General features: G+C 38.9%; 1 protein-coding gene across 2 annotated transcripts in view; it reads left to right on the plus strand.

The window, feature by feature from the left end:
- Positions 1-22,841, plus strand: part of tbx15 (T-box transcription factor 15) — a 71,684-nt gene extending 48,843 nt beyond the window's left edge. The window contains exons 5-9 of one of the 2 annotated variants that reach the window (XR_001730585.2): positions 925-1,092; positions 5,003-5,067; positions 10,413-10,510; positions 17,918-18,130; positions 20,691-20,780. Coding sequence is in view for 1 of the 2 variants with exons in the window: in XM_003223748.4 (XP_003223796.1) it covers positions 925-1,092; positions 5,003-5,067; positions 10,413-10,510; positions 20,691-21,475 (1,116 nt within the window). In the remaining variant the exon portion in view is untranslated. Of the gene's footprint in view, positions 1-924; positions 1,093-5,002; positions 5,068-10,412; positions 10,511-17,917; positions 18,131-20,690 lie in introns of both variants that reach the window. The other variant, XM_003223748.4, reaches the window with a different exon arrangement.
- Positions 22,842-25,781: the final 2,940 nt, after the last annotated feature.

A 25,781-nucleotide genomic window follows, 5' to 3' on the forward strand; every position in this document is an offset into this window, starting at 1 on the left:
CAGGGGGTGGGGAAGTCTGTGAGCTCTGATGTGGGCTGCTCCATGAGGTCATGAAGAGACGGAAGCAACTGAATGAATTAACGACAACCCACTATCAGGGCCACAGCACTGGTGCAGCTTTTATGACTCCATGGTCTGCTTAACTATCTGTTATGATCCAACATACTTCAAATTTGTCTTCCCTTCTTGAGCTTTGCAACAGGAGGGCAGTGAGAATATGTTTGTTAGAGGAATAAGACATCTACAAGAAGAGTTAAAGAAAATCACTGCTCAGAAGGCATGTATAAGCAAACCAGAAGGAGAAGCACTACAAATTAGACAATAGAGTATTATTAGAGAGATGACAGGGAAATAGTTTGTATATGCCTATGGATTAGGGAGGAGAGGGAGGGTGGATAAGATAAAAGCAACACTGTAAATTGACATTGATTGATTTACTTTTATATTGTACATATTGTAAAAATGTAATGATTTAAAAAAAAGAAAAATATAACTGTCTTTTCTGGAATTGTTTTGGGAACAAGCAGATGCATCAATTTTATCTCTGTGTTTATAAAGTACAGCTAGCTGTTTTGGATCATACCCATGTTTATAAAACACAGCTAATATCATCACAACTTTCCCATCTGAGAAATTGAACTTTCCTAACCTTTACATTGTCAGATCAGCTCTGCTCTATGTTTTTGGAGTCACTGATTTTAATCGTCTATACATGCCAGTCTTGGTTCTGGCCTCTACCCCACCAATCATTACAGGTTATAATTCTCAGTAGTTTAAAATTATTGGTGACATTTCTTCAGTACTCAACCCTGCCCTGCAAATCATAGGTTCTGAATAGTGTGTTGGCGCCTTACTCACGGAGATAAAAGTGGGATGATGATGATAATACTAATCTAATTTTCTCTTTCCCTTTTTATTTTAAAGATCATTCTGCATTCAATGCACAAGTACCAACCACGGGTCCATGTTATACGCAAAGACTTTAGCAGTGACTTGTCTCCCACCAAGCCAATCCCTACAGGGGATGGAGTGAAAGCCTTCAGCTTCCCAGAGACAGTCTTCACTACAGTCACTGCTTATCAAAATCAACAGGTAATGATCAAGACAAGTTTTAGACCATGTGCTAGTTATTCCCTAGATTTTGGTCTGCTGTGCAAATACAACCTCTCCTCTCGGTGCATTTGTTAAAGAAAACAAGCCTGAATATTTGTCAAAATTAACTTTTCATGTACAAACTTATTTTTTCAAATTACAAAAAGTGACATCATTTACTGAAACTGATAAATAATGGATTTCAGCAATCAAAGGGAAGCATGTTGTAGCATCTGCTGGAGAGAATCTGAACCAATTTTATGATATCGTCACCACCCTTTTTGCCTACTATTCAATGTGTTCTCTTCAACACTTTGGGTAGGAACTATGTGATCCTCCAGATATAATTGGACTGCAACTTCCAGCATTTCTTACTATTGGTTCTGCTAGCTTAGACCATTGGGATTTATAGCCAAGTAGCATCTGGAGCACCTCTTGTTTTCTACTCTTATTCTAATGCATTGATGGTGGGAGAGAGGTTGGAGGCTGCAGGAGACTTTCGTGCCATGGAAGTGGAAATTTCTTATTGGTTTTAGTCCAAAACGACAACAATAACAAATATACATTATTATTATTTATTAAATTTACAAAAATCCAACAAGTTAAAAATAAAAAATAAAACACACACACTAAAATAGATTTTAAACATAAAAAACAAGGACAAAAATAATCCTATAACCTTCCCCCATCCCTGCCAACTAACACTAAGAAATAAGGTCTATCCCCACTTATTTTGAAAAATAACATAAAATTAAGTAAATAAGAAATACATTAAAACACAACTGACCTCTCCCCTCCTTAAGGAAAGATAGCTATCAAACTAAGATAATATACTTCTGTTCTATTTTTCATTATAGCTTCTGCTAAATGTAAAGAAATATATTTAAAATTAATAAACAATCATGAATAACATTTATAGAAACAACAATTTTGACAAAATCAATATTCCAAATTTATTTTGGATGTGGTGCCCATTACCTTAGATTGCTCCTTTAAAGGTCTGGACTACAATTCAGAGTAGATTCACCAGCTCCCTAACATGGAAAGCACAGGCTGGCAATGGGATTCCAAGACAGTCCAGCCAGTGTCTGGGAAACGTGTCCTTCCTATATAATGTAAGTAGCATAAGTTAGAAGTGTTTTAGTAGGTTTATAGCCACTCGTATTTGACTGCATAACCACTTTACAAAATAAAACGAGAGTAAATGCAACACATGCTTATTGGAGTAAATACCTGCTAAATCATAGAAAAGAGGATGCTTTTTATTTTTTCCCAGCAAGCAACCATGAAAAAATTATTCGATCAGCCCTATGTTTACTTTATTTTATGATACATGGCAGTTAATAAGTTTGAGAACAAAAATACATCTTACAGTGTTTCTAAAGTGACCAGAGCTGTCATTTTTCTAATGTAATTAGGTATTAGCAGATGTATTTATGCATGTCTAGTTGAACAATATCTGGATCTCTTGTTTGCCTCATACTTGCATTATTCCCATTCCATTTTGTTTTGTTTTTTTACAGCATTTATCTTGAATTGAAACAAGTTAAATTTTGAACCTATGACTCACTGTTAATATGGAATTAGTAACAATCTCTGGCATCAAAATGTCTATTAATGAATTTAAGTAAAGAAAAATAAATTAATAAAGATGAATGTATGATTTCTGAATTAGGGAAGAAAAAATCCACAACAAACACATTACTGTTGTAATATGTTAATAAAATAGTGATCTTAACTATATGTCAGCAAAGCAAATGAAATGAAACACAAATTAGTATGAAAGACAAAGACAGGTGCTATAACCTAATTTATATGGGTGGGGGGCAGACACTGTGACCTTTCATCAAAGTCTAGTAACTGCCATTAATCAAAACCAGAATGAAATCTGCAACATGAACAGTTGAATTTATGAGACTGTTAAGGATAAAATCCAAGTTTTAGGGAAAATTCTGACCTGAAATAAATACTTAATGTCAAAATAGTTAAACATTGTTTTAAATATATACTGTAGATAGATTCTCAAGAACATATATTAGCACTTTAAAACCCTTGTAGCTTTGAAATCATGTTCTCTCAAAATGTTTATGTTGAGGAAATCAAGAAAGTAACAACTTTTCATATATTAAGAGATGTAACCTCCAAAACAATCAGAAAATGATAGAATAAAAGTATGCGCTTTGATCATTCTTTAAAAGTGCTATTACATGAATTATGTACTACAGTCATCCCTCCCTCCACATAAGTGGGAAAACTGGGAATTAAAAATGCATTTTAAAAAACTTGACAGAATGCCCCTCTAGGAATCTCTAGTGCAAGCGAACCACAGAGTCACCCTGGAGGACCTAGAGATTCATAGACAGAATCTAGACACATAATAAAAGTGAAAATGTGTATTCATGTGTGTGTGGCTGGAGTGCCCACTTACCCAAACAAACTCCTGCCTCCATAAACAGTTATAACTCTCACCACTCAGGAGACACCAATGTCCCTCCCTCCAATGACATTGCAGGTTATAGCGAGTGTCATGAACATGTACAAGAGCCTTGTCAGTGTCCTTCACAAACACCATACTGCCCACTACCCAAGTGAAGGCTTTCGTATGGGGACCATTTCATCCTAGATTTTCTGTTTTTCCTCCACCACAGACATCCCATTGTTTCTTTCTCCATTGGTGTGGAAGTTGCACGATCCCGCCCACTGTCTCTCCCATAACCCTTTCCTACTATTTTCTATGGCACACAGTAAACAGAGGAATTGATCAGCAACTAAACATACTGGAGGGGTTTGGGGGCCTGACTCAACATGATGAAAAAATTAGCTCACCCTGTATTAAGACACAGCACTATGACCTCCACTGACAATGGACATGGACCAAGTTTGGCACACAGAACCCCCATGACCAGGTTTGAATACTGGAGGGGTTTGGGGGGAGTTGACCTTGATTTATAGGAGTTGTGGTTCACCTACATCCAGAGAGCACTGTGAACTCAACCAACGATGGATCTGGATTAAACTTGCCATGCATACCCAATATGCCCAAATTTAAATACTGGAAGGGTTTGGGGGGAATTGACCTTGACATTTGGGAGTTGTAGTTCCCCTACATCGAGAGACACTGCGACCCCCACTGACAATAGACTGGGACCAAACCTGGCAAACAGAACCCCATGACCAACTGAACTTACAGTAGGGGTTTGAGAGGACTGACTAACCATGGTGGGAGTTGTAGGTTATTCTGCAACCAGAGAGCATACTGAACCCCACCAATGACGCATCTAGAGCAAACTTGCCTAACATAACAAACTTTAAGTACTGACAGAGTTTCTGGGGATTAATCTGGGCTATAGTTCACCAGGGCTATAGCCAAGGGGGGGGGGAGGTTAGGGGTTCACCCCCCTTAATTTTTTCAGGTTTTTTTAAAACCTGGTTTTTTCATGAATTTAAACTGGTTAACCAAATCCCCATGAGCGTTCACTGAAATTTATCTGTCTTGAGTGTCCACTGAAGTTTATCGATGGAGCCTGATTTCTAAATTATTTTTGCATTATGGAACTACTCTTTATGATTCACTAAAAAAAGTTTCAACCCCCCCCCCCCCCCCGAAAAAAATTCTGGCTATGGTCCTGTATTTCACCCACAACCTTATGCATTTTGTAAAATAAAGACTTTTTCAAATAATCCAGGCAACGCTGGGTCAATCTGCAAATAATTAAAACCACAAAAGTCAAACCTGCAAATATGAGTGCTGATTGTAACACATGTATTCTAATAGAGAGATGATAAAAATGTCTCAGGGCAAATGAACAGGAGTGATCACATATCAGTAAAAAGAAGACTATTATAGAGTAATAAAAGCTTGAATAAAACAGTCACATTAGAATTTAATCCAATTTGCATTCTATTGCAGATCACAAGGCTAAAAATTGACCGGAATCCATTTGCAAAAGGATTCAGGGATTCTGGAAGAAACAGGTAAGATCTTAATCTTCCTTTCCTTGCCTTTCCTTTCCTGTCTGTAGTGCTTTGTTGTTCATTTCCAGCGAGTTCCTTGCACAATGTCAACACAAATAAACAATATCTAACACCTAGATGCCATATCTAACACCTAGATGCTACACATAAATTCACATACTTATTTTCAAAATGCATGTTGTCCCCTCCAATGATTATTATGATGGCTTATGAACAACTGGTAGTATAACATCAACAACTCAAAACACAACACTCAACAGCAATCCTTATAAATTAGTGGGGCAGTCTACTGCTTCCTTGAGTTCTCTTCTTGAGATGGATAGATTAACTAGGCAGATGAAGGAGAAATATTTGTCCAACTACACCCACAATTGGGATGTACTAATTATAATGATGGAGGAGGGATTTGTTTATTGTAGGTTTTAGGAATTAGTATAATGTTACTAAAAGTAGAGGGGTAATTTTATAAACAGAATTTAAAGGGAATAGATTAAAGAGAAATAAAAATCAGCATACAGTGAGTGAGAAGTCACAGACTAGTATATGTTTATTAGTATTGTTCTTTTTATGTAGGTATCTATCTTTGTCTGTTTCATTTTTGTAGTTATGTTTAGTTATCTTTAATAGGCCTCTAGTGGTAGGGTAGTAGTTGTGGTTAGAATGTAGATAAATATCAAAACTTGTAATTCATGTAGACATGCTTTTGTGGGTTTTTTTGTCTTTACCCAAAAACTGTAAATGGAATAGGAGTATAAGTTTTGAAAGGATCTGAGATAGCAAGGCTGATACATTTCATTTATATCATTGAAGGAAATAACACCCTTTTGCTGCTGATTGCTAGTACTGTATTTCCTTCAAAAAACTAGATTTTCTTGCAGAGCTGTAAACTCGCCCAGGGAATGTAGAAACTATAACTTAAAAGACAATGGGTAACATTTACAATTCTAGCCTTCTTTAAATATGTCAGCCATGGGAAGGAGACTAAACTTATTGGCTAGAAACATTCAAAGGCCAACACAAGTTTGTGTCTTACAAAACAATTGAACAGAAGGGTGATGGCTCCTAACAATACTCCAACAAGAATTAGAAACTTGCTTTTCTTAAAAATATTGAAAGCTTGGAATCTGGGTCAGATGGTGTTTCAAATATGCACCAGGTGTCATAACTAGAATTCAGGTAAAATGTGGACAACTGATGGTGCAGCAGGTCTAATCAATGGTTTCAGGGAAGGAATGTAACTTAATACTAGAGAATACTAGACCCTTCTCTTTCACAAGTTCCGAGGGTCCATTGTGGAGTACCTCCAGTGCTTATTCTTGCAATTTTCTTCTTCTTGTGTGTGCTTTCATGTCTAATACCACCTGTTAATGTCTTAGCTTATTGTTTCAGAGTAGACTCCCTACCCTGTCTTTTAAGTAAAATGAACACATATGGCAGGCATGTGTGCATGTGTGTACAATTTATAAGATAAATTTAAATTTCTTCCTGAAGGCTTTGTGGGTTGAAGGTGTTTCTCTATGGCAGCTGTGTGAATGAAAGGACTCCTTGCCAATTATGTGTTTTAAAATATTCTTTCTCATATCAATACTCAACTTTCTAAATTCTGGTTTATAAAACTGGACAGAAGCAGTGGAAAACTGGCTTCATTGGCCTACTGCCATCCTTCATAGTTGCATCTAGGTCTGAGGAGCCTCACATGGGTGCCTTTTTCTCAGCTGCAGATGTAGTTGGTAAAATTACGTTTGGGTTCAAATTATAAGAAATTCTATTTAAACATTTGGAATAATATTTTGATTGTAGGAGCTGCCTGTAAGTGAAATAGATGTTTTAAATCAGATGTTGGATAGCTATCTTTTGGGAGTAAGTTCTAGTTTTAGTTCTATTATCCCTGCATGTAGGGGGTTGGACTGAATGGCCCTTGTGTTCCCTTCTCACTGGATGATTGTAGTAACTGCATCTGGAGAATTATCCTACATGACTTACAACTGGATATTGAACTGAGTGGGTGGCTTTTCAGATCTCACATTGTCACAAATGGAGATGTCTGTAAATGAGGGAATAGCAATTGGAAAGAATAAAGTTGTGGTGAAGTCTATATTAGTGGACCCAGTAAAGGGACCACAATGTTGACAGATGACAGAGAAAGCTAGATACTGTGGCTCTGCTAGAGACAGGCTAGGGCTGTACATAAGGAAAACTGTGAAATTTTGCGGTTTTATTCATTCTTTCAACCAATAGCATGCATAATAATAGAAAAACATAGTAGAAAAATGATGACTTTGTGAGATGTTGACATGATTCACACATCTGCAAACCAAAAACGCATAATTAAAGGCATAAACCCTCTCCTCCATACATCTGTGACATAGCATGCTTGAAAAAGGAGGGTGAACTATGAAATAATATGGATCAGCTTGTGTGCATGTTGATTTTATATATCATGTCCTGTGTGGGAAAGATTGTCTTGCAGGCCTGTAGCCCTACTATATGTACAGGCAGTCCCCAACTAACAAACATCTGACTTAGAAATAGTCATTGGTTGTTTTTCAATTTTATGAATAGCCCCATTAGAAAATACAGAATCATATAATGGGATATTTTATAAAATTGTACAGATGGTGGGCTGCAACACACATTACCCCAAGACCTGGTCAGGCTGGCTCCAGATCTGACTAGCTGAAATTCCCATGAGTTCCAGAACTGACTGGCTGTAAGACCCATCAGTCCCAGATCTGGCCTGGCTTCAATTCCTATCAGCTCTCGGTTTGACCATCTGCAACTCACATCAGTAGCAGATCTTAGCAACTGGAACACCCATCAGCACCTAATCCAACTAGGCTTCAACTTCCAACAGCCCTATATTTGTTTGTGTTTCAAATCATGGCTCTGCTCTTAACCAGTCAGACAGAGCAGCCTAGTAGTTGGGCTACAACACACATCATTCCCATCTGGCTAGGGAAAGGGTAAGGATGTTGGGAGATGTGGCTTGGCAAGAAGGCTGAGCTTTCTGTTCAATTTTGGTGAAGAGCTGCACCTTCAGTCATGAGTGGGAATGAGACGTGCAAGAGTGCAACTCTTATCATCCTCTATGAGGCGCCCAAATCCCATCTTTTTTTTTTTAAATTGGATCATGAAGGGCATGTGTATCAGGTTTGAGTGAGATCCACTGTTGATGAGAATGACAAATTTCTTCGGATGTGGCTGGACTACCACTCCAATCATCTTCTATTTGTCCCTAACCCATAACTCCACTAATATTTTGAGCTGGATCCTGAAGGATATGTGTTTCATGCATCATGGATTCAGATGCATCATGGGTGGGATTGAAGTTGAATTATAGACTCATAGAGTTGGAAGAGACCACGTGGGCCAATCCAGTCCAACCCCCCTCCATGCAGGAAAAGCGCAATCAAAGCACCCCTGAAAGATGGCCATCCAGCCTCTGTTTAAAAGCCTCCAAAGAAGGAACTTCCACCACAGTCCAAGCTCCACTCTTGAACAGATCTTACAGTCAGGAAATTCTTCCTTATGTTCGAATGGAATCTCCTTTCCTGTAATTTGAACTCATTGCTCCAGATTCTAGTCTCCAGGACACCAGAAAACAATCCTGCTCTCTCTTCCTTATGACATTCTCTCAAATATTTAAACATGGCAACCATGTCTCCTCTCAAGCATCCCCAGCTCTTTAAGCCGCTCCATATAGGACATGGTTTCCAGACCTTTGATCATTTAAGTTGTCCTTCTCTGGAAACATTCTAGTTTGTAAATATCCCTCTTGAATTGTGGTGTCCAGAACTGGACACAGTATTCCAGCTGAGGTCTGGCCAAAGCTGAATAGAGGGGTACCATGACTTCCCTTGAGATACTATATTCTTTTTGATCCATCTTAAAATCCAATTGGCTTTTAATCTGCTACATCACATTGTTGACCCAAGATATGTTTCACATGTACTGTTGTTGAGCCAGATGTCACCCATCCTGTATCTGTGCATTTCATTTTTTCTGCCTTAAGTGTCCTATATTTCTCCTTGTTGAAATTCAAGTTGTTAGTTTTGGTCCATCTCTCTAACCTGTTAAAGTAATTTTGAATTCGGATCCTGCCTTCTGGTGTATTTCCTCTCTCTTTCCTAATTTGGTGTCATCTACAAACGTGACAAGCATGCCCTCTATATCTTCAAGTCATTAATAAAGACCCTGAAGAGCCCTAGGCCTAGGACAGAACCCTGTGACACCCCATTAGCCATTTCTTTTCAGAATAAAGAGGAACTATTGGTGAGCACCCTATGGGTTCGATTGCTTAACCAATTACAGTTCCACTTAACAGTAGTATTGTCTAGCCCATAGTTTACTAGTTTGTTTCCAAGAGGATCATGGGGGACTTTGTCAAATGCCTTACTGAAATCAAGATATGCTACATCCATAGTATTCCCTGTATCTACCAAGTTTGTAACACTATAAAAAAAGAGATAAGATTAGTCTGGCATGACTTGTTTTTGAGAAATCAATGTTTATTTTTAGTGATCACAGTATTTTTTTCTAAGAGTTGAAGCCCGGATGGATCTGTGACTGAAGGGAGCTCCAGCTGGCTACATATGACAGTATGGGAGTTATAGCCAGTCAGTCCTGGGATTCATAGGAGTTTCAGCCAGATCAGGTCTTGAGCTGATGTGAGGTGCAGCCCATCATCTGTGCAGTTTTATAAAAGTTCTCATTATACTGTTAGGCATTTTCTAATGGAACCATTCAAAAAATTAAAAAACAAATAGTGTCCATATCTCATAAACACTATTACAAAATCCCTAACTCAAGCTAGCAAGAAATAAAGTAAAAACAATGTTACCCAACCTTTCCTAATTATAACAATACTTCAGCTTCATGGTACATAATTCAGTATGTCAGGTTGAACCCTGACTTCGGTTTACAGTTCTGCTGTGGGCCTTGGTGTGACCTCTGGTGTGCAGTTTTCTTCCTCTCTTTTTGCATGTGCTGTTTAATTTATAGGTCTTCCTCCCAGGAATAATCCTGTTCAGCTTCATAACATTTCAGACAGATTCATTTCTGCACAGCTTGGGAAAATCAACTTTCTGATCAAAGAACACTGTAGAATTTATCATTAAACTGTTCATCACAAAAGACTGAATGTTTTGGGTGAATGACAAGGGGAAATCTATTGTATTATTGAATATTTGGATTATAAAAATGCAATTTTGCATAATACATGAATCAATGTAGTCAAGTTGCTGCTGAGGAAAAAACAAAGTGCAAGTACACTCATTTATTTTGGGATATATACCCGTTGACTTATATTTTACTCTCTCCCCTCCTCACTTTTTCCCATTCCACAGAACTGGGCTGGAGGCCATTATGGAAACATATGCATTCTGGAGGCCCCCAGTGCGCACGCTCACCTTTGAAGATTTCACAACCATGCAGAAACAGCAAGGTGAGCTCTTTTATAATGGGCAACATAATGTTGACACTGTAAAAAAAACATAGCTATATAATGCCAAATTCCTCATAGAAAAGTACTATTGAGCAGCCTCTCCTACAGGAAGAAAGGGCTACTATTCAATAGCAGCACATGTGCTTTGCTTTCAGAAGGCTATTTTTGTTAAGAAGAATTTCTGGTTACCAGCCTTCCTCTTCCTGAAAATGTAGAGCTAGTCAGAACATACCACTCACAAGGTGCTGAACTAACTCAGCAAAAGGTGGCTTCAGATGTTCTTTTGTGGAGGAATAAATAACCGAATGATGAAAAAGATAGCTGCTTAAATTAACCTATTCACTCAATGTATTGGCAGTATGGAGAACATAGTATGTTTTCAGCTGAGTAATCAACTGTTTTAAATGGCTGGCTTGCCGCTTCCTCTCATCAGGTTTCATCTCTGGTTTACTGACAACTGAGATGATGTTGCTTGTTTGTGTGTTTTTTGCTTCTGTACTGCCTCCCTACTGATTTTGGCAGTTTCCTGACACTGCCAAAGAACATGGAGCACTGTCAAATGATTCCTGCCCTCAGCAAAAAGGCAAATGTGAAATCATTTTCCCAGAAATATTGACGGAATTTCTACTGCATACATCACAAGTACCCCTTGGGGATTTCCATTCTGGCATAGAAACAGTGACAACCTCAGTGAAAACCAGGAAATACTCGGAAATAACCAGGTATAACCTGTCCTTTGGGGAATGACCAAGAAATAATGCAGGGAGGAATGGCTCATATTATTGCCTTCACTTGCTTGTTTACATTATATACCTGCATCCATTTCACCACAGCTTAAATAATGTAGTGGAAGAATTTGCTGGGTGAAAATACATTATTATATTCCCGGTGAGCCTTAAGAATAGACACTGGGATGATCTAGGACAGTGGTTCCCAACCTTTGGGCCTCCAGGTGTTTTGGACTTCAGCTCCCACAGTTCCTAACAGCTGTTAAGCTGGCTGCTGCAAATGTATACAACATTGTTGCACTTGTGTTGCACATGTGTAAAGGGGGCATTTTTTGACAGCCAGTTTGAGGACAGCCAGAATTGTCTTTGGCACTTGGCAAAAATATTTCTTAAACAAGGTGTAGCATATGCCAGCTTTCTTATCCTTATTACTCTAGTACAGGAGTAATTAGGTGTAATAGGCATAATATCTGATGAATTTTATTAAATGGTGCCAATTTACGTTGGACCTTGCCAGTTTCAGATGGGTGAAAAAATGCCCCCATCCCCAATTGAATTATCTTGAAACATGATTCATTTACCATTGATGCCACACTGTAACCAGGTTTGGTTTCCTGTTGTGCATTAGGATGCCCAGGTAAATCTCAGTAGATATGAAGTCTTAGCATCTTATGTCATATTTTCCAGTCTTGCCTAGCTTATCCCTGATGTGCACCATGTTTACGGCTGCTCAATAAACAGTCCAAATATTCTGAAAATCAGGCCCTAAACTGTAATCTCCTAATCTTATGAATAGTGACCTCATCACAAAGGGATATATTCGGAGGCATACGTCAATTTAGCCCAGGTCATCCATGGAGCCCGCCGGCTCCCATCAAACACTGCTGGCAGGGTTCTGTGGGTGATGTGGGTCGGAGCTGGCACATGCCACTTCTGTGGCTACATGGGAGGCTTCCTGTGTTGCCATAGAAAGCCATGGGGGGAAGCCACGAGATAGACACTTCCCCCCATGGGATTGCCAAATTCTGGAGCCAGGTGATACGAGGCTTGGGGCGCCGGGTTCCCCACGCCCCCGACGACGTGGAATGAATCCGGTGGCCGTATGCTAAGGTAGTTAGTCTGGTACTGGGTACAACTCACTGAATAAAATAGGTTTCAATGCTTTTTTGGATCGATTTGAACACTTCTGGATTGAGATTACTGTGACATTCTATGCACTAGATGAACTATTAGCCTTGTATTCATATTTACACCGTTAACCCTGTTGGTTATCAGATAACACACTCATAGCAACTACAACAACTGCTGACATAGTCAAGTAATCTAAGGAAAGGAAAATATTTCATGTATTTTTAGCTTCTTTAAATGAAGTTTGGCAGCGGAATAACCAGGAAGCAAGCCAATGCCATGTGACTGTTCAGCTCCCTTCAGGCATCTGCCAACTGTTACTTTGGCTATTCAGTCAGGTTGGCATCAACTTTAGTCTGCCCCATTTCAGAACATACTTGCTAAATCATGAATGTAACATAATTTAACCAGGGTTTCCAGATCTTAGGACCTAATACTAAGTGTCCAGTTTTTGTGGGCTATATTCAGAATGGAGATAAAAATGAAAATTATCCAGTTTGTATGGGCTCAATTCAAAATATAAAGAAAGGTCTGGGTGCAAATCTCCATTTTAACCAGGAAAGCAATAGTTTACTATGACTTGCAAGCCATAATTGATTTTTTTGCTGTGTTTTGCCAAGACTCCCCAGAATCTCTGTGTTTACTTAGTTTCCACCTTCCCTTCTATTCATTAATTTGGCACCAGGATTCAGGCTTTGCTCTGCATCCATCTTCTGTTTAGAAACAAGTGGGCTAGATTAAATGTTAACCATATTAAAGTAGATGAAGAGGAATAATCTCCAATTTCATTTTTATCTAGGAATAGCCAATTTAGCAAAATTCCTGTTTTCTAAACAGGAAAATATGTTCTGTCTCTGTGTGTCTATCTTTGTCTCTGTCTGTGAGTGTGTTTGAATGACAAGTTGTGAGCAAGTGTGGTAGCATAATAGTTAATGACATTACCTAGGGCCCTCCCTAGATATCAGGTTTTGGTCCAAAAACCTCAGATCCTAGAAAGATCCTGAACAGATAACCTACTTTAGGTCAATAAAATGCAAGACAATAAAATAGCAATGGGAAAAGAAGCAAGTAAAGAGGAACAGATGAAGAATTTTCAAAATGAAAAAGACAGACCTACCTGCCGAGTGAAGTGGAAGTCGACCCCCCCCTTCCCCATCTTCCCTATTGTTTCTCTCTCTCTCTTTCTTTTTTTTCCCTCTTCTTTTTTCCCTGCCCCCCACTTTACTCCCCCCCTCCTCCCCCCTCCCATGGTGTGTTCTTTGTTTTTGCTTTTTTTGTTTTTTAATATTATTTTATCTTATCTGTATATACATATATATGTACAAAAGTATAATAAAAATTATTAAAAAATAAAATAAAATGCATAGTCTTCACATTGGAATTTTTCATAGAGACTTAGCCATTGTTCAAAGTTCCAGGAGTTAAATAAATAAACAGATAGATACGACCGCAGAAGTGATTTAACTGTGTAGTCCTGCTTGGAGGGGATTGGATAAAATTGCCTTTGTAATTCCTTTCAAATCATTACAGTATATAAGTAATATTAACTGTTGCATTCTTCTAAGTATGCATAATATCAAACTCATTAGAGCTCATTGCCTAGGAGTAATGTATGTCTTAGGTTGCCTAGTCCAGGGGTCCTCAAACTTTATCAGCTACGAAGCCGTTTTTAAAGCAAAAGTTTCTTGTGGAGCCCCCAGAAATGTTTATATATGATATATGATGTAAGTGTGTGTGTGTGTGTGTGTGTGTGTGTAGAGAGAGAGAGAGAGAGGATGAACAAACTTTCTGACCAGCCTTGTGGGAAAAATACAATAAAGCACTCTCTGAGCGGTGGGAGGGAAATAGGGTTTTGGAAGCAAGGAAGGCAGGGGGGGGGGGGGAAGAGAGAGGATCTGGGCGGTGAGGAAGGTGAAGAAAAAGGCTTTTAGTAGCAAGGAAAGTGAGGAGAAAAGGCTTTTGAGGGTGAGGGAGCTTAGGAAGAAAGGCTTTTGAGTGTGAGGGAAGTGAAGAAAAAAGGCTTTTGGGGGCAAGGGAAGTGAGAGAAAAAGGTTTTTGGAGCAAGGGGACCAAAGGAAAAAGGCTTTTGGAGGCAGGGGAAGGGGGAGGAACAAGAAAGAGAAGGAAAAGCTTGGAGGGGGAGGAAAAGGGAACAGTGGAACTTTTCAGTATGCTCGTTTTGAAAACCACTGGCCTAGTCCATACAGTTAACTACTGAAGCAGTTTAACGTAGCTCACAAGGAGGTATCAGCATAAGAGCTGGATATAAAAAACAAATTGCTTGTGTTAAAACCAGACCCAGAACAATACTTGCGCACGTGGTTTCCAGGTCAAAGTGGTTGAGAGCTAAATTGATCTCTGGATTCATCAGACAGATACAATTACTAACTCATCCTTCCACATAGCCTGTAAAGTAGGTGTTGCTTCTTATTAATGTCACTTTTCTTTAGAAAAACAAAGGCCAGAGAGTAAAAAAGGACTCCTTGCCACAAGATTGCAGCAATTGTGGTCCTCCAGTTGTTATTGAATGGGAATTCCCATCAGTTTCAGCCGGATGACAAATGGTCAGGGAGCTGGTGTTCAATAAGTTCAGTGAAGCTGCAGAATTCTCATTGCTACATTACCAAGTGAAAACTCAGTTCCTTCTTGTGTAACATCTGGGGAATACCACACACAGATACTTTCTTTACTTTCTTTCTTGAAAACTCTTCAGGGACTGGCAGCTAATGGCCTGAGGCCCAATCCCAGTCGCTAGATCAACACTTTGATTAACACTGCTCTAGTGTAAGGATAAGTTCATGGGCTGTAAGCAACTCTTACCCACCCCAAGGTATTTACAAATTTGAAAGCATTTCTTCTATTCCATCATCAATGGCCATAAGTTCTCACTTTTGTAAATAATGATACAATCTGTTTGAGCAGACTAGGTGTTTGTTGTTATACTGTATTTTTTAGTTTTATTTTAGTATATTAGTTAGTGAGGGACATATTTTTGGGGGCAAAGAATTCCTATTTAGGAAAGGGGGAAGGAAAGAGAGAAGGAGAAAGAATTGTATTTGATAACACAGATCAAAGTTGTCTACTTTTAAAATGTTTTATATATATACACACACACACATTCTGGTTTCTCTCTTCCTCCACCCTCCAAAATGCATACAGGAACAGTTGATATTTTTGTATATTAATTAACAATTTAGTTCTTTAATATGAATGTGTTCTAGAAATTGGTGGAACAACATTTAAATAGTGTTTCAATCTTAGGATGTAAGACTAGTTTTCATTTTTATTCCTCTATATTTCAGTTTATTCTGAAATCATGTAACAGTGTTTTCCAGTGGAAGTAGCTCATAACAGAATAATTATTATTTTGTATTCTGATAAGGCTGTTATATTTTCCTTAATTAAAAGTGGGATGCATGGACACTTAAAGCAGATTAGTTTATGTTGTCATAGTGAGCTGCTGATTAATTTTGCTTAAAATGATTTTAATATACCAAAGAGTTTTTAAATGGACAAAAATTGATACAAGTTTCTTCGTTCAAATATTTAGGAAAAATGGTCCATCAGTAAGGTAGCTGATCTATACAAAATCACATTTTGTGTTTTAATAATAATATTAAAATAATAATAAATTTTATTTGTTACCCAACGTAACAAAAATATATAGATAAAATGTAAGACTATTAAAATACAAATATTAAAAGACACAGAACAAACATTTTAAGCACCAATACCAATAAAATTCATTTAAAATCCATAGTTTAGAATTGATCAGAGCCATGTAGGCTTCAAAGGCAATAACCAACACTGTACTTTGCCAAGAAACTAATTGGTAACCAGTGGAATGATTTTAGTGTAAGTGTAATATGCTCACTCCTAGACTTAGCTTCTAGAGAGGGACATAAGGTCATAAGTTGATCATAAGAACCCTTGACCATCACATCTATTTGGGTTTACATTTGGCAAGACAGATCCAGAATCCACTCCCAAGCCACTAACACCGCCTTTCAAGGGGAGTGTAACCCCATCAAGAACTGGTTGACATACCACCAACTTCAGGTTAGAACCCTTTAATACAGTGGTTCTCAACTTGGGGTCCCCAGATGTTTTTGGCCTACAACTCCCAGAAATCCCAGCCAGTTTAGCTGTTAGGACTTCTGGGAGTTGAAGGCCAAAAACATCTGGGGACCCCAGGTTGAGAACCACTGCTTTAATAGTAAGCACATCTGTCTAATCTGGATTCAGTTCCCAATTCAATTCAGCCCATTATCTCCTCCAGGTATTCATTCAGAAGAGACACACTATACTTAGCTAAGGCTGTTTTTGAAGCATGGAGAAATATATGTGTGTCATCAATATACTGATAGTGGCCTGCTACATCAATGCCTCTGGATGATTCCTCCCAACAGTTTCATGTAAATGTTAAAAAACATTGGGAATAGAATGGCACTTTGTAGAATATCACACAACAGCACCTTTTTTTTTTTGGAGGAGTAGCTATCTCTAAGCACCACTATCTGAAACTTGCCTGAGAGGTATAGTTCTGATCCCCCCCCCCCCGGCATTCCAGAAGGATACCATGATTGATGGTGTTGGAAGCCACTGAGAGATAGAATAATAGAATCACAGAGTTGGAAGAGACCACATGGGCCATCCAGTCCAACTCTCTACCATGTAAGAACACACACTCAAAGCACTCCCAACAGATGGCTATCCAGCATCTGCTTAAAAACCTCAATTTCATCACTCTCCAAGGCAGCATATTCCACTGCCAAAAGCTCTCACCATTAGAAGGTTTTTCCTAATGTTTAGGTGGAATCTCTTTTTCTGCAAGTCGAATCCATTGCTCTGAGTCATAGTCTCTAGAGCAGCAGAAAACAAGCTTGCCCCTTCCTCAATGTGACATCCTTCTTTCTTCAACATAGCTATCATGTCTCCTCTCAGCACTTTTTTTCTACAAGCTACAATAAGCATATGCAGTTCCCTTAGTCACTACCTTGTAGTGATTTACTTCCAAACTTCGGATCATTTTGGTCACCCTTCTCTGGACCTATTCCAGCTTTTCAATATCCTTCTTGAATTGTGATGCACAGAACTGTTTTAATTTCTATGTATTTTAATTATGTATTTTAATGATATTGTTTTATCTATATATTTTACTGTGTAAAATATCTCAAGCTGTAAAGAGAAGTGGATAACAAATAACAATAATTAATAAAATAATAGTAATAATAATGACAAAAATATGGGCTGGAATTATGATTTATGTGCATATCAGCATATCATTAAGGGGAAAGGGATGCTGAAATGGAATGGAATGACAATTTATGCAAAATCAGAATATCAGTAATAAACCTTTTGGGAACTGTGGTCATACAATACCTACCTCCTGAGAATTTCAGACGAAAATGGTGTGAAGTGATCATTAGTTTCACTTCAACAAAAATGTTCACCACACTAGATCGGCCAACTCCAAACTGATGATCAACCAGGCAATAAAAAGACCAATTTGTGAGGAGCCAAAAAGTAATAGCAACCCTTTCCTCCACAGGAATGGCCCTCCTCATGAGGGTGTTTTTCTTCTGCACTTGTGGATGAAGTACATCCACTATCTTGAAAAACATGGCATGGGACATTCTGAAGTTGTGGAGCCACTGTTTTTCCAACCACATTGATATGACAAACTGGTTCCATCAGTCCTTGCTGCTTGGGTATTCCCACCACCGAGACTCCCTGGGCCCCTGAGGAATCTTCACAGCTGTGGGTAGAGTATCCAGATCAGTGTCAGAACTCCCTGCAAAGCCAAGCACTGTATTGCAGGAACTCTGTCTCTTTTGCTGCTGCTCTTTGTTGCTGCGATTTATACCTGCAATGATTTGTGTCCATCACATACTGTGATACAATATTCACTTGCAGCAACCAAGTAATACCAGACACATGCCAAAGTAGCCTCCATCATGCCACTAGTTACCAAAAAAACAATTAATAAAGTTTAATCACAAATAGGTGACTGTCTACAACAGGCCTCCTCAACCTGCAGCCCTCCAGCTGTTTGGGCCTCCAACTCCAACTGATAATTGTTCAACGATCAGAATTTCTGGAAGTTGGAAGCCCAAACAGCTGGAGGGCCGCAGTTTGAGGATGCTTGGTCTACAACAATAGTGGTTGTCAAATGGCAGTTGGAACATGACAAGGGAAAGTAATAGCATTGGTTACTGACAACTAAAATGAGCAGACACACACACACACTTATATGCATGATGGGAAGAAAAAGAAGTGAAGAATCCAGGGCTGTATGTCCCTTAATAATGTGAATGATTGGAGATTGTGGAGGATTTGTTAGGGGGAAAAGTATGACAGCTTAAGGCAAACTCACCATAATATCTGTGCAAAGTCTATGTGGAATGGGAAAATGTGATGGAAATTGATCAAAAGCACCTCTGTCTTGTCTGGATTAAGTTTCAATTTGTTTGCTCTCATCCAGTCCATTACTGATGTCAGACAATGGTTTAGGACCAGGACAACTTCCTTGGCATGGGGTGGAAAGAAGTAGGAGAGCTGGGTGTCATATGCATAAAGATGGCATTGCACTTCAAAACTCTAGATGACCTCTCCCAGCAGTTTCGTGAATACATTAAATACTTTGGCAGACAAAACAGAGTCCTGAGGGACCCCACAGGCCAATGGCCAGAGGCTCAAATAGGTATCTCCCAGCACGAACTCCTGAGCTCATCCTCTAAGAATGAATGGAGCCACTATAAAACAGTGTCCATTAGTCCAATCTTAGTAAGGTGGCCTAGAAGGATACCATGATTGATGGTGTCAAAAGCTGTTGAGGGGTTCCCTAAAACCAACAGAGACACACACCCTCTGTCCAGTTCTTTGCATAGGTCATCCACCAAGGTGACCAAAGCTTTCTCTGTCCCATAACCAGTCCTGAAAGCAGATTGAAATGGATCTAGATCATTCATTTCATTCAGAATCTCCTGGAGTTGGGAGGCCACCACACACTCCAACACCTTGCCTAGAAAAGAAAGACTGAAGACTGTTCTATAATTGCCAAGTACAGTAGAGTCCATGGGATGTTTCTTTTGAAGAAGTCTAATCACAATTTTCTTAAGGCATGCTGGGATGCAAAGAGGCATTAATCATCACCTCCCTTACCCCTTCCACAAGTCCTTCTCTGGTCTGTTTGATGACTCAGAAAGGGCAAGGATGCAATGCTTCTCACTTCTCCAAGGATCCTGTCCACAGCTTCGGTTTTGTGATATATTTATATTAAAAGTCCAAACATCTACATTTACGTACACAGTATGGGAACCAGAATGTCCCCTTTTCACATCCAGAGTGACAGGTCCTCAAGTATGTTAAATTCACTGTTTGAAGGAACAGCTAGGACGTTGCCATGTGGAATGCTCCCATTGTGGGCTCTAGCTAACACCCAGTGCCTTCTTGAGTCTTATTTCTTCTAAGTTCCTCTGCCCACGTTTTTTCACTCCTGGAGCTCTTGGTCTCCAAGTGCATGAATGGTGCTCTCATGTGCATGAATGGTAGCCATCAATCCTAGTTATTTAATCACAATGACAGATATTGACTGACCGTATCTGGAAGCCACCCCACCCCTGAGAATGATGTCTAGAGGGTAGTATTAACTGTTACTCTTGCTATACATGTGATAATTCTTCAATAAAATGGATAAAAGAAAAATGCTCAGAGAAGATAAATGCAGTATACATCAGGGAAAAATAGGTGTGTTTCTTAACATATGTGGCACCAGATACAGGCATTATATGGAAAGAGAAGGGATATGTTCTTGCACCAACATGAGTTTAGGGATTTTTTCTTGTACCAGCTTTCACCTTTCTTGCAATTTCCATTTTGTCGGCAATACTTAAAAATCTATGTTTACATGCTGAGAATAGTTGAAGAGAAGGTCCATTTGCTCTCCCCTTCTCTTTGCTTTATTTGCTATGAATAGTAAGGGTTTCTGGAGATCATGACTATTTCCTTCGCATGTAGTCAGGTACACACAACTAGAGTGGGACTGGCAAGAAAAAAATCCCATTCATTCCCAGTTCAAGCTTTATTGCATGGTTTATTGCAGGCATGCTGCTTTAACACAACTCCTTCACTATCCTTCCAATTCTAAAACATCCAACTAGACAGAGAATAAGGGGGAAAATTTAAAGATATAAAAAAGACTTTGTAAAAAAGAATGTCTTTGTCAGAGGCTTTCTTAACATATCTGTATAGGTTTTTCCAACACATTTTATTGGCTTTTATTTTGCATTCATGGATTTTTAAATTTTATTTTTATTTTCTAGGGGGCAGCACCGGCACTTCCCCAACTACTTCAAGCACAGGAACCCCCTCACCTTCTGCATCTTCTCACTTGCTTTCTCCATCATGTTCACCACCAGCCTTTCATTTGCCTCCCAATTCTTTCAATGTTGGTTGTCGGGAGAGCCAACTCTGTAACCTTAACCTCTCTGATTACCCTCCGTGTGCAAGAAGCAACATGACTGCCTTGCAGAGCTACCCCGGGCTGAGTGACAGTGGTTACAATCGGCTCCAGAGTGGTGCTGGTTCTGCCATTCAGCCTTCTGAAAATTTCATGCCTCAGCGGACTCAATCCTTAATCTCAGGAATACCTATGCCTTCTTCACTGCCTAACAATGGCAAGATGGAGTCCTATAATGGCCAGCTGGGATCACTGCCAACTTCTCAGTTCCAGTACGTCATGCAAACAGGTAATTCTGCTTCCAGCTCTTCTTCTTCTCCCATGTATAGCAGTGGGCACATGCAACAGAGCTCCTACAATGCCTTCTCCCTTCACAACCCATACAATTTGTATGGGTACAACTTCTCAGCTTCTCCAAGATTGGCAGGAAGCCCTGAGAAACTAGCCACTACCCAAAGCACTTTACTTTGCTCTTCACCTTCCAACGGAGCCTTTGGTGAGAGGCAATATCTCCCAGCTGGGATGGATCATGGGATGCATGTTATCAGTCCTCCCAGCAACAACCAGCCGACAGCCAACGCCTGCGAGAATAGACAGTATGGGGCTGTTCCAGGACCCTCCTCACAAATGTCTGTGCACATGGTCTAACTGGCACAACTCATCATCTTGTTCAACAATGTGCAAAAATCTCATTATTTCTCCTATGGTGATTTTATCCTTGTTGCTTTGCAGTAGAAAAGAGGATGTGTATTTGAATGATGTGTATTTGAAATGCAAGTGATTTCTAGCTATATTCCAAAGAATATGACAGCTGCACATTGGAATTAAAAGGCTTTTGCATAACTGAATAGCTACTTCGCCCAGCGGATTTCTTTCAAAACTGCATTGTTTGCAAAACAATGACAGCGTTTGGCAGGGGTGGAATGACCTATATGGTATAAGCAATAATTATCTGATCTTGGTGCGAATTCTTCACAACAGAAGAAAATCCCATGGTCCTGCTGTTTCTTCCATGTTTTCCATATTCAGCCAACAGTCCCTGAAGACCTCATCTCATAATGTTGCACTTCCTTTTTCTTGCCTTCTGTAACTATTAATTCAAATCCATTCTAGCAAAAGAACATTGTGTATGAACGAAAAAATCTATCTCTTCCCCACCTTTGAAGTTTGTGGTGCTTCCAAGAGAAATATATATTTTCGTTTACTGAAGTTTCTCAGATTGAAAGGTGATGTGGACAGGAGTAGCCATTAATGTTAAAAGTTTACTGTAAGTTTGGTAATATGCTTGGTAGGGGGAGGCAAGATCATTATCACATGGGATCCCATTTTGAAAATGCTGTGAAGGGGGAAATAATGTTTATTTGTACAGTTGGTGACATAAAAAATAAATGGCAAATCATACTAAAACTACTACTAATCTACATACTAATCCAAATTAAAATCTAATCTAAATCTACCCAAAACCACCCACAAAGCCTATGGTAACAAACGGAAGTTTCTGAACTGGTTTCATATTGAACAATGGCCAGAAAAAGGTCATGAGCATACGTACACATTTTAGCTCCAACTACCTTGCAAGTTCTACAGAAGAATGCTAATTATTAATGGCAGGAACAATCATTAGCCCTTGTGGTATCCTCCAAGTTTGGCCAAGTAATAGTGCCTTCTGAAAATACTGCTCCCTTTTGATTTTTTCCAGCTCTTTGTGTAATAAGCAAAAAAAATTATGCTCAAGCTAAGAAGTTTAAGTATGTGTGAAAATCCAAATGCAAAGTAACAGAATACAGAAACTGCAATATAGAGATTTGTTTTGATGTGTTGTAGATAAATGTATTTATGTCTCTAGTGTGTGGGGGAGGGAGGGTATTCAACATAATGAACATTAAAGAGGTAATAAATGGGCATGTAAAATATATATCAAGAAAGAAAAAGTATAAAGCTTTGCCCTATGCAGGGAACTCTTGTTTCGAGGTGAAAGAAACATGATTGATGCAAAATAAATATTCGTTCCTTTTGTGTTTTGTCTCTCTGGAAGTAAAAGATTTCAAAGTACTGGTTTTGCTTATTGAGAATGAAAGAAAATATGATATCGTTGAGAATGGAAGAAGATATTATATCAACAAAGAATTACAGAGACCTCTTCTTGCTTGGAATAAGCCCATCTTCCTCCATGTTCCTCCACATATCCATGAACAATTGAGTTCTAGGCCAGTGTTGCTTCTCTCCTGTGCATTAGGTAAATTACATGGCTTTTAAAAACTATTATTTGTAGAATACAGCTTTACACTTTACTGCATTCAGTATACATTCACACATATCCCTTTAAAGACATCTTTGAAATACAACTGTCAAAAGGATCTGGGGGATAGGTTATATGATTATGATAAATGAATCTTTTCCAAATTCGACCATACTGAGGAGATGGTACAATCAGATATTTTACATGTTATAAAAAGATAAATCCTCTTTACAAAGCAACAGATTTGCCTCTGACCATGGCACGTTAGCACCCATAAGTCATAGAAATAGCATACATGTACACAAACAAAGTTGAAAAATACCATCTTTTAGACCTGCTAGCAAATGCACTCTCTGTACGGAGGATTTGAAGAGTGGCGCAGTGGTTCTCATCCTAGGGTCCCCAGATGTTTTTGGCCTTCAACTCCCAGAAATCCTAACAGCTGGTAAATTGGCTGGGATTTCTGGGAGTTGAAGGCCAAAAACAAGCAAAACCTGAGGGCAAGCAAAACCAAGAGTTTATTGTTGCATCCAGAAATTTTCTTTTAGAAAAATCTAAACCTAGCTGTAGTTCCAAGCAGCCTTCTAGTAGTGAAAAATCAGCTTTCAATATCCCATTTCAAAAGAGATATTGAACAACTGGAACATGTCCATAGAAGGGTGACCAAAATGATCAAAGGTTTGGAAGCCAAGCCCTACGAAGAATGGCTTAGAGAGCTAGGTATGTTTAGCTTGGAGAAAAGAAGGCTGAGGAGGGACATGATAGCCATGTTTAAATATTTGAAAGGGTGTCACATTGAGGAGGGGCTCAATTTTTTTTCTGCTCTGGAGACTAGGAGCCTAATCGCACAGAATGTGACCTCTATTTCTACATACTTCAAAGGTGAAATCCCAGGGGCCCATCAAACAACATGAAACCTGTTCCATTAGTTGCCTGTGAGATTCCATTTCTGCAGTGTGTAGAAATGGGTGGATTTTAAAGATGGGCTGGAATCAACTCCACTTGTCTTCCTGCACTTAGAAATGCTTAGAAATTGGATTTTTCCATGGGACAGGAAATGGTGCATTTGCCCATTTTCTGTCCGTTTTCTGATGTTTCAGTATGGACGTGCACATGTCCCTCAATGCCACCGTAGTTCATCAGACACAGGAGAAGGACTGGTAAATAATTGCCTCCTTATTTTGGAAAAAAAATTGTTTCTGAAACTGTGCAATTTCAAACCTTTGAAATTCTAAATTGCACATTTAAAAAAATGAAAAAAAATCTGTGACTTTCCACTCGCATCATCTGCAGAGTGCCCACATCACATTTGTGAAATTGCAGCATTTTAAAGGTTTGAAATTGCAGTTACAGCAACATTTCTTTAAAAAGGAGGATAGATGTGTGATGAAAAATAAAGGACACGTTTTAACTAGAAACGGGCAAAGGTGTATCCTGTGTGATGGGGTGGAGTAAATTCTGTCTTCTTTCAAGACAGAACACCATGAAACATGATGGGAAGAAGATGCTACCTAGTGTGATGAGGTCCTTGGACATGGAACAATAGATCCAAATTTCAGAAAAGAGATTCTACCTAAATATTAGGAAGAACTTTCTGACAGTAAGAGCTGTCTGACAGTGGAGTAAGCTATCTTAGCCTATGTTATGTAATTTGTAAGCAGGTTGAATGGCCATCTGTTGAAAATTCTTTGACTGTATCTTCCTGCATGACAGCAGGTTGGACTGGATGGACCTTGTGGTCTCTTCCAATTCTACAATTCTGTTCTTTGTTTCCCCGCTTTTCGAGTTGTTATGTGCCTTTAAGTCATTTCTGATATAAAATAACCCTTAGGCAAAGCTATCATGCTTTTTCTTGGCAATGTTTGTTCAGCAAGAGTTTGCTTTTCTCTGAGACTGAGAGAGTGTTACTTGCTCGAAGCGAGCTAGTAATTTTCCATGGCTGAACAGGAATTTGAATTATGGCCTATAGAGTCCTAGTCCAATAATCTAACTACTACATCACATTGGTTTTCCCCATTTCAAAATGAGACAAAATTATTTACCCTGTGAAATGGCATTTCCATTACATCCAAACCAAGTATTTCAGAGACTGATTTGGACACTGCTTCCCGGAGGATTTTCTGCTCAAGTTCTACTTAGGCTGGATCTACATTGCCTGATATCCCAGGATCTGATCCCAGATAATCTGCATTGTTTATCTCACTGAAGCTTGAACAGCTGTAACTTCCAGTGCATTATGCTTATTATTCCAGGGATAAAGTAGATTGCCCAATTACTAGATATACTAAATCACAATGAATTGGAAAGAGAGAAAGAGAGAGTGGAGTGAGATTGGAGAGAAAAAAAACAATTGACAACTATCTTCAAAGAAAAAAGCCACCAACAGCATCTAAAGTTAGTATCAAAATAACAATCTCCATTGCAAAAGAGGGTTGAGTATTTAAAGAGTGATACTAGATCTAATATGGAGAAACAGAATGATTTCCCATTCACAAGTGGGTCAGCCAAGGCTGCATTTTCTCACCCTATCAGTTTATATGCAAAACATATCATATGGAAGGCAGGTGTGAAAAGCCAAGAAAGGAATGTCAACTATTTGAGATAGGCAGGTGGCAACACACTACTAAAGCTAAGGAAAAGAGTGCAAAAGCAGAGTTACAACTGAATATGAAGAAGACAAAAATAAAGACGGCAAATGGTTTACATAACTTTAAA

The sequence above is a fragment of the Anolis carolinensis genome, chromosome 2, assembly GCF_035594765.1.
Source record: "Anolis carolinensis isolate JA03-04 chromosome 2, rAnoCar3.1.pri, whole genome shotgun sequence".
In the NCBI taxonomy this organism is placed as follows: domain Eukaryota; kingdom Metazoa; phylum Chordata; class Lepidosauria; order Squamata; family Dactyloidae; genus Anolis; species Anolis carolinensis.